The sequence below is a fragment of the Tiliqua scincoides genome, chromosome 9 (genome assembly GCF_035046505.1).
Source record: "Tiliqua scincoides isolate rTilSci1 chromosome 9, rTilSci1.hap2, whole genome shotgun sequence".
Taxonomy (NCBI): domain Eukaryota; kingdom Metazoa; phylum Chordata; class Lepidosauria; order Squamata; family Scincidae; genus Tiliqua; species Tiliqua scincoides.
In genome coordinates this window covers 32,872,806-32,882,522 of record NC_089829.1, presented here as the reverse complement: position 1 = coordinate 32,882,522, position 9,717 = coordinate 32,872,806, and the positions used below count along the sequence as shown (strand labels likewise).

Genomic DNA, 9,717 nt, shown 5'->3' with positions numbered 1-9,717 from the left:
TAGTCCTCATTGAGTTCATCATTGCAATTGCCAGTTTCTGAGTTTCCCAGTAGACATGACCTTCAAGAAAAGTCATAGTATTTCTTTCTTGCTAGGACTTGGCAATTGAGGTATTCACTTAACTTCTCCTCTTCTTCCCTATTAAGTCTTCACTTCCAAAGTTTGCGTAGCAAACAAGCACCAAGGAACATTTTCTTGGTCTAGGGCACGGCTTTGTTTGCAGCGGCTAAGAGTGCTGCAAATGCAGAATTAGGATGCTGTACGAGCTCATCAGGTTTGCCAAATTCAGCTACCTGAAAATGATCAGGAAAAGAGATTGAATAAATGTCAGATCCATTAGTAAATGTCAAGCAGGAGGCAAGACTACAGTGGTTCTTTATGAGTTTCTTCTCATGTAAAAATTGCCTTTGGGAAGAAAAGTAGCAATAAAAAATGCAGAAGTAGCAACAGTTATGAGTGCATAACCTCCCTTCCATTCCATGCCCCCTGTTCCTAGGGCTGGCCCATGACCTGTTAACACCTGAGGCAGTGCACCGAATGCTGCACTGATAAAACACTACCAGGATTTCTTGGGACACAGTTTAAACCACTGGAAAAGTGGTTAAGTACAGGCATGCCCCCCGCCCCCGTATCTGCAGGGGATCCATTCCACGGATACAGATATTGGGGATGCTATAAAAATACAGGTTGAGTCTCCTTATTTGCAAGGGTTCCATTCCCAGAACTCACATGGATGGCAAAAATTGCACTAAAGCAAATTCATTTAAAAAACAATGTTTTGTCTTGCTGACCTTTGTGATGTAAGACAGAGTCATTAGGCAGACAATCCATCAATCAATCTCTCTCCAGGTGCTTAGAAAGGCTTCACTCCAAGCCAGCTTCACCAATGCAAAGTGATTATCTTTCTTTTACGTGCTCAGGGAGAAGGAAGGGGTTGCTTGCCTTGGAGTGAAATGTTCTAAGTGCCTGGAGAGAAAATGATTGATGGATTGTCAGCTGGCTGCCCTCTTTCGCATTGACAAGGCTATTGTAAAATACATTAGAGATGTAGTTGGCAACCTTCAGTCTCAAAAGACTATGGTATCGCGCTCTGAAAGGTGGTTCTGGAACAGCGTCTAGTGTGGCTGAAAAGGCCGATTCGGGAGTGACAATCCCTTCCACACTGGGAGCAAGTGCAGTCTGTCCCTGGCCTGTCTCCCTGGCTATGGGCCAGGAGATGGAACTCCTGATGGAACTTAGAGATGGAACTTGGATGAATAAATAAATAAACAAATGGGCTCAAATGTCCAGGATTTCTCCAAGAACCAACACTGCCCAAGAAACAAAGCACACACTTTAACGGACCCTAATTCCCCCACCCCACAAGCATAAATCTGATTGTGTTTGGTCAACTGGGCCAGAGATCTCTCAAGAAATTAGATGCTGGTCGTGGGCCGAATAGAAGCTCGCTGTGGGCCGCATCTGGTCGCTGGGTCAGAGTTTGGAGACCCCTGCTTTAAATGAAAGGGCCCTTCTCATCATATTGAGATAAAACCACAGGTAAAAAAATCAGTGGATAATTAGGTAATACCCGTAGAAGCCTCTGCACACACCCCTGCATGGCTGTTGCCTTTTTTTGTCATTGTGATGGCAGTGTGAGTGATTCTTGCTTTAACTTGCTTCAACTGAAGACGGGATGTGCAAGCTACCTGCCTGCAGGCTACAGGGAGACTAAGGGCCCAATCCTATCCAATTTTCCAGTGCCTGTGCTGCTGTGCCTATGGGGTGTGCACTGCTTCCTGTGTTGGGGAGGCAGTCACAGAGGCCTCCTTAAGGTTTGGGAACATTTGTTCCCTTACCCCGGGGCTGCATTGCGGTTGCAATAGGAAAGTTGGATAGGATTGGGCTGTAAGGCTGCAATCCTAACCACACTTTCCTGAGAGTAAGCCCCATTGAACAAAATAGAACTTACTTCTGAGTAGACCTGGTTAGGATTGTGCCCTAAGGGCCCAATCCTATCCAATTTTCTAGTGCTGATGCAGTCACAATGGAAATGTTCCCTTACCTTGAGGAGACCTCTGTGACTACCCCCCGCACTGCAAGATGCAGCACGTGCCCCGTTGGCATCCAGCTGGAAAGTTGGATAGGTTTGGGCCCTAACAACGTTAACAGGAAGCAGGAACTCCTATTTCCTGTTAACATTGTTAGTCTCCCTCTAGAATGCAGGCAAGGAACCTGCACATCGCGTCTTTAATTCAAGCAAGTTAAAACAAGAAATACACACACTGCCATTCTGGGAACGAAAAAGGAAAGGTAATGGCGCATAGGGGGGATGCAGAAGGGGTTCCCCCGTATCTGCAGGTAATTGAAACTGCGGATACAGGGGCCCACCTGTAGTTCCTATGTAGTTTGACAAGCCATTCTGACTTGGTACCTTTCCATTGTCCATCACCAAAACACGATCACAGTCCTGGATGGTGTTTATACGGTGAGCGATGGTCAAGACTGTGCAGTCTCGGAATGCTTCTTGGATGGTCTGCTGAATCTGTGCATCTGTCTCAGAATCAATGGAGGCCGTGGCCTCATCAAGGAGTATAATCTGCATGAGAAATACAACCCAGGTAAACCATTCAGAAAACGCACAACAGGAATTGCAGAACGCTGGTAGGGAAAAGGAAAAAATATATATATATATTTTTCTTCTAAGGCCCAGTGTGCACGTATGCACACAAAATCACAGAGCCGAGTCACCTGTGACATTTTCCTATCTGGGAGAACAAAGTTGTGTGCAAAGATGGTGCAAACGTCTATATTACACTTGTCAAAAATTTGCAGCCCATCACGGCCTCCCAGCATGCAAAACAAACATGTGGGCTTAGTTAACATTAAAGATGTGCATTAAAGATGAGCATATCTCTTTTCTTTGTCCTGGGGCATTGCTGACATCAAAATTCCCTTTTCTATGCAACTGTTGTTTATATAAAGCTCAGTCTAGGGTCTCTGAAGGTGCAGTGGAGGGATCCCTATAAAGCAGTGCTTCTTAAACTTTTTAGCACCAGGACCACTTTTTATAATGACAATCTGTTGGGACCCACTGGAAGAGATGTCATTGACCTGGAAGTGATGTCATGGCCAGAAGTGACATCAACAATTTAGGCTAAGCCATGATCAGCCAAAGGTCCCATTGTACAGTGCACTCGTGCTGTTATTTTGCGTAATTCAGAATTCAAACATTCCAGCTCAAAAGTCAAAACAGAAGGCAGACTTGGATCCTCCTCCAACCACACAGGTCTTCTAGCGTCCCATCTTCTCACCTATTCAAGACAAAGGACCGTACCTCTTTCCCACCCGGGAGCCCACCCTGCCCATCTCAATGGTGGCTGAGATAGGTGCTACATGACCCACTTGAAACTGGCTCACAACTCACAGTTTGAGAAATGCTGCTATAATTCATAACAGAGCCCTATTGTCAATCCTTCCCTTGAAGCACCTGTGCACAGCTACTCAGTGTGTTGGACTATAAATGGCTGCATCAGTGGGAGAGATGAGAGGGTGAAGTAACTTCTGTCAGTCTAGTTCAGGGGTGCCCAAACCCCGGCCCGGGGGCCACTTGCGGCCCTTGAGGCCTCTCAATGCTGCCCTCACGGAGCCCCCAGTCTCCAGTGAGCCTCTGGCCCTCCTGAGATTTGTTGAAGCCCGCAATGGCCCAACACAACTTCTCTCAGTGTGAGGGCGACTGTTTGACCTCTCGTGTGAGCTGTGGGATGAGAGCTCCCTCCACTGCTTGCTCTTTCACATCTGTGATGCAGCAGTGGCAGCAAAGGAAAGGCCAGCCTTGTTTTGTGCAAGGCCTTTTATAGGCATTGAGCTATTGCAAGACCCTCATTCATTCATATAAGTTCATCTTTAATATATTCATTTATGTAAACTTATGTAAATTTATTCAAATTTTAAATGTAAATTAATTCTTTTTTTCCCCCAGCCCCTGACACAGTATCAGATAGCTGATGTGGCCCGCCTGCCAAAAACTTTGGACACCCCTGGTCTAGTTGGAACTGGTGGCTATTGGCTTCTCCCTTCCCAAGACTGCCTTCCTATGAAACCTCTCTCTGGTCATTATAGAACTTCATTAAGTGACGGTATGAAAGAATTATCTTCTTATCTTTGCTCCGTCTGTAGTATTTGCAAGTCATTGAGTTATTGCCTTGGTAGCAAATAAATGAAGTATTCTTTCCATCTCTACATGGGCAAGGCACTCCTTGACTGAGAGGGAGAAGGCTGGTGGGGGCATAGCAAGTGTACAGAGGACCCTTTGTCCCTTGCCTGACACATGTAATGGTCTGACCTGGTGAACATGGAAGGAAACAGGGCTCTGTTGTCCCTGATGGAGCCTCCTCCATGGTGGAGTAGACTGAACTTTTTTTTTTTTTTTCCAAAGAATAACTTGTCTTCAGTCCCTGTGGGGTGGTCAACATTTCAAAAGATACAGACAGACACTGCACTGCCAGTTCATTCTAGTACAATTCATTAAGAAGATCTGAATTAAGTTCACTGGTTCCAAACAAGCTACAACTCCTGGTGTTTTCTGGGAGGAAAGCAGCGAAGTATTTCATTATTTAGAATTATTTGTACAATAAACTGTAATTGCAAGCATACTTAGAGCCCAAACCAGTTATCCCTTCGTGTCTATTTAAATGAACAAATATTTAGATTCATAATTAGCTCACACAGATAACACTGACATTTTCCAAGAGAGGGGTGGGGCAAGCAACGAAATGTGCTGGTCACCTAAACAATAGTGCCACCTTCCTTTTCAGCTGAGAATGACGGCTCAGGGAGCCTCGTGGATTGGGAAAGAATCCTGTTGCTTTGAAAAGTTGGAGCTGCTGCTGGGGATCGAACATGTGGTTTTGCAAGTAGAAGATCAGGTCAATCCCTGGTGTCTCTAGGTAGGGGTGGAAAAGACCCCTGTATGGTACCTTGGCAGCCACTGCCAGCCAGCATAGACAGGGTCTGACTCAGTCTAAGGTTGCAATCCTACACACACCAAGCAGATACAGGTTGAGTATCCCTTATCCGGACTGCTTGGGATGGGAAGATGCCTGGATTTCGAATTTGTCTGGATATTGGAATAATGAGAAATGCTTGCTCTTTTCACAGTTACCCATATGGGTGTCTGCTGGCCTCTTTGACATTTTTCAACAATGTCTGTACAGGGACACAAAACAGAGCAGAGAACAGATCTTACAGCCTGTACCTGCACTGTATGTGGGAATGAGCGCAAGACCTACTAATGTTCATACATTAGTGTTTTCACACTATAGAAAACACTGCACAAGTGCTCCTTGTCTTCACACTGCATTCACACTTCACAAGTGCTCCTTCTGCATTCCACAATGTGCTTGCGGTCTGTTCGGCCCTGCACTTTGCTTCTTTCTGCACTTTAGAAAGAAGAGTCTTGGACAAAACTGTCTGAACTTTGGAATTAGCTTGGATTTCAGGGATAATCTAGCTGTATTGTACTCAGTGGTGTTTACTTTTGAGTAAACATCCATAGGCTCAGTGGCACAGCTTAAGGGATGTGGGGGGTAGCAATTACACTGGGCAACAAGCTTTCGGGCGGCAACAACCTGAGCTTGACACTAGTGGTTAAAAATGGGAAAACCTTTCCCATGGTTTTATTTTCAGATAATACCATCATGTTATATACCATTCGATGTGGAATTTAATGCAGAATGCAATGAAACAAACTGCGTCAAAATATCTCTGTTCTGGCACTATTTTTAGCAAGGGGAGAGTAACTAGCCCACCTCACCCCAGCAGTGTCTTTTCTAGTGGCTGTCTGCTGGTGTTCTTTTGCATCTTTTTAGATTGTGAGCCCTTTTGGGACAGGGAGCCATTAGTTATTCGATTTTTCTCTGTAAACAGCTTTGTGAACTTTTAGTTGAAAAGCAGTATATAAATACTGTTAATAATAATAATAATAACCAGAAAATAAAAACACAACTGCATTATGTAACAAAAACTGAGATTTTCTTAACTCAGAACTGACCAATAAGACTGATTGTTCTGAGAGCCAATTAGGTGCTGTTATGATACAACAAGGAACCAGTATGGGGAGGAAGCCTGGGGCGAGAGCAGCAAAGCAAGTGGGGGGCGAGCAGCTGGGAGAAGGAGGAGGAAGATTTTCCCCCACTTTCACTTTTTATAAAACCCGGGCATGACATTACTTCCGGGGCATCATTTTGAGCTCGGCACCTGGCTACATGATCATTAGCTACACCACTGCCATCCTATGCCGTGCAGAGTATAGGATTGCTTCCCACGTTCGTCCCTCATTGTACTTGATGAGTTGTTTCAGTGATAAGGCAAACCATCGTCATATGCATCAAAACATTTTGACATTGTACTTGAACAGAACGGTGATTGAAACAGCCTGTCATATTGATATGGCAACAGAAATCAATTGAAGAACAAAAACAAAACAGATAATATTTCTGAAAACAGGATGATTCAAATGGCAGAGCAGAAGCGATGCAGGGGGAAGTCTGAATGAAGCCCAGTCAAGTAGAAACCAGCTATTCCTTGTATAATCTTTTTTATAGATAAATTCAGGGTCAGTCTGAATAGGTGGTTTTAGTACTCACTTTTGAATTTCGAAGGAGTGCTCTTGCCATACAGAGAAGCTGCCGTTCCCCCACGGAGAAATTTTCTCCATTTTCAACCACCTCTGCCTGCAGCTTCCCTGGTAGTTTTGAAACCTAGGAGAGCCAGGAAATGTCACAGTCACACCACCTTCAGTTACCCGCAGCAAACGTCACAATGGATGTGCACCCATTTTGGACACCCTGCGGTGATCCTAGTCTGGCAGGAGGATGTAGTGGGGAGGAGTTAATGGCTGCTTGAGCATCTGGTGGCAGGGAGGTGATGAGAGGAACTGAGGGGTAAAAGCATAGCTAAGTAAATGAAACTACAGAAGTTCGGGGAGGTTGAAATGGCAGCCAGATCCTGTCTTGAAGAGACACCGATACAGACAGGGCCAGCTTTAAACCAATTGGACCAATGGGGGCCTCAGACTAAGATAATCTACTCTAGACTCGTATGCAGTTTTAAATTAAAGTACTTAGATCCATTTGGTCCATTAACTCACATGCACTTTTTAAGTGCACGTGTGGATTTTTTTTATTCTACCATCGAGATATCAAGTCTATAATAAATTTTATTTCTTTCTCTAAGGTTTTTTTCCTGGCCTCCAACACAGTATCAGACAGATGTTGGGCACAATCTTCATCAGGTCTACTCAGAAGTAAGTTCTATTTTGTTCAATGGGGCTTCCAGTCAGGAAAGTGTAGTTAGGATTGCAGCCGTTGTGGCCCTCCTGCCAAAAAGTTTGGATACCCCTGCACTAGGGTATCTACCAAAAGGTGGCAGGCGTTGGACTAAATTCTGTTTTATACTATAATGACTAGAACCGGAACTGTGACTGGCCCAAGTGACCTGAGGAGCAAATAGGGGCCTGGCTGCCTCTATCAAACACTCATTCGGGCCCAAGTTCCTTGGTCTGAGCAGTGGTACAGGTTCTGACTCCTCTTCTGGAATGTGACTCTTTCTGTCAGGTCTTGTTGGGGTGTGGGGGCTGTCAGATGTTGAGACAAGGGCAGGGGATTAAACTACTTCTCGGCATCATGATCGCAATTTCAGTTTAGCCCATCCCCTGAGCTGTTCTTGGATGTTTAAAAAAGTGGGAAGCCCAATATGTGGGATCCAATTGTATGTTTCTTGTCAAACCTGTTTTAGCCCTTTGTGGAATCCCACTGGCCTCCCACCAGAATTGATTCAGTCCCCAGATCCTTAGCTTCAGTAACTGGATGGCCTCTTTGCAGGGTGGGGGGCAGTGCCTTTCATAACCCCCCTCCCATATTATGTGCAGTGATCAGCTGCATTTTATTAACCACAGAAAAACCTCCATGTATTATAATTCTCAATTATTTCCACCTTTTGAAATAAAAAAGGAAGAGATCATGAAAAATGCAATTAGTGGAAGATTAATTGCTCAACATTTTAATGGGATGAAATATTCTTGCTCTTTTGGTATATTTTGATTAATGGACTGAGGTTAACAAAGAATCGCAATATTCAGCAGATTGTTGTATCAGTAGGTAATACAGTTAATATAAAAGCTGAAAAGTGTGTATGTGGGGGGGGGAGAAGTATAATAAACAACATACTATGCCTTTCATAAAAGTTCTTCTCAGAGCTAACCATATTTCTTCATCTGCGTGGTTGTTAAAAGGATCTAAGTTGTACCTGAAAGGCAAGAAGGTAAATTAAAGAAATGCGTTGTCGGTTAGATAGAAGACTTTCCCTGCTGTGTTTCTAGTCCTCTTGAACTTCTTCATTAATTCACAGATCAGACTGGAAGCCAGCAACAGGGAAGGGAACTTGCATCACCTTCACACCCTGCTTGTGGGCAGATAAAACATCTGGCTGGTTGGTGTTAGGAATAGGATAGTCGGCTAGGTGGACCTTGATCTGCTCCAGCAAAGGCAGGCAATGGCTACATTCTTATGAAGTAGCCAAGCAAAGGAAAAGCACTGTTTCATTTCCATTCCAAATCCTGCTTCCAAAAGACCATTCTTGTGCACTATTCTTGCTTGCTCCTTTAAGACAGTAGGAACCTGACAGGCAGCAGGCAATGCTCTAGGAAGGTCACAAGAGGGGAAGGACACTTTTCCATTATTTATTTATTTATTTTTGCCTTTTCCCTTCATTCTTTTTCATTTCATGCTTATTTTACTTAATTTTTGTGACAGTTACAAAAAACTTGTTACTGGAGCTCGCAGAAGGAGCTCCAGTTTAAATGGGGAAAAAACATTAATGACAATAAACCAGTTTTCTGAGAACTAGCCCAGTGCAAGTCTATGCCCACAAAGCCCCATCCTCTTCCTGATGTTGGCATCCTTCAGTCTCGGAAGACTATGGTATTGCGCTCTGAATAGTGGTTCTGGAACAGAGTGTCCTCTCCAGTGCGCGAAGCCTGGCTAAAGTAGATATGGAGGATAGACTGTTACCCATGCAGCAAATCCCCCCTCTCCACGTCGCTGAAATGGTCCAATGGAAAGGCAGGGGCCAATACGGTTGGTTCCAGAGGCGTCGCAGGAGTTGCCAGAACGTGACCGTGTTCAGCCATGAACTGCCTCAGGGACTCCGGCTCCGGATTTTGCCTCGAGGTTGACTCCTGAAGCCTTTTCCATAACTGGATGTAGCCACAAGGCAGTGGAGGTTTGGGATCAGAGTTTTCCTTCTCTCAGATGAGCTGCCTTCCCAGGCTGACGAGTCCCATCTACCCGGTGGCTGTTTAGTCACCTCTTACGACAAGTACAGCCAAACTGAGGGCCTGTTCTTATCCCCAGCCCCCAGGGGTTTCTTCCTGATAGCACTTTGGGTACCACTGTCTCCAATGCTGGGGGCAAAGGGGTCAATTTGGCCTGGTGAACCCTTGACTGGTGCTCAAATGAGCCAAATGTGGATGCTACCCCTGTTCAGTGACATAGCTAAGATAGGGTCCAAACCTATCCAACTTTTCAGCACCGGTGCAACTGCAATGCAGTCTCGAGGTAAGGGAACAAATGTTTCCTTAGGAGGCCTCTGTGACTGCCTCCCCACCCCTGGATGCAGTACACACCCCACTGGCACTGCTGCACCAGCACTGGAAAATTGGATAGGATTGGGCCCTTA

At 45.0% G+C, this 9,717-nt stretch overlaps 1 protein-coding gene across 1 annotated transcript in view; it reads right to left on the bottom strand.

The window, feature by feature from the left end:
- Positions 1-200: 200 nt before the first annotated feature.
- The window catches only part of LOC136660652 (ATP-binding cassette sub-family C member 12-like), a 55,544-nt gene continuing 46,027 nt past the window's right edge, over positions 201-9,717 (bottom strand). Inside the window, exons 27-30 of the mRNA XM_066637959.1 lie at positions 8,208-8,286; positions 6,627-6,740; positions 2,414-2,578; positions 201-293 (exon numbers count right to left, since the gene is read on the bottom strand). Coding sequence (XP_066494056.1) covers positions 201-293; positions 2,414-2,578; positions 6,627-6,740; positions 8,208-8,286 — 451 coding nt within the window. The remainder of the gene's footprint in view (positions 294-2,413; positions 2,579-6,626; positions 6,741-8,207; positions 8,287-9,717) is intronic.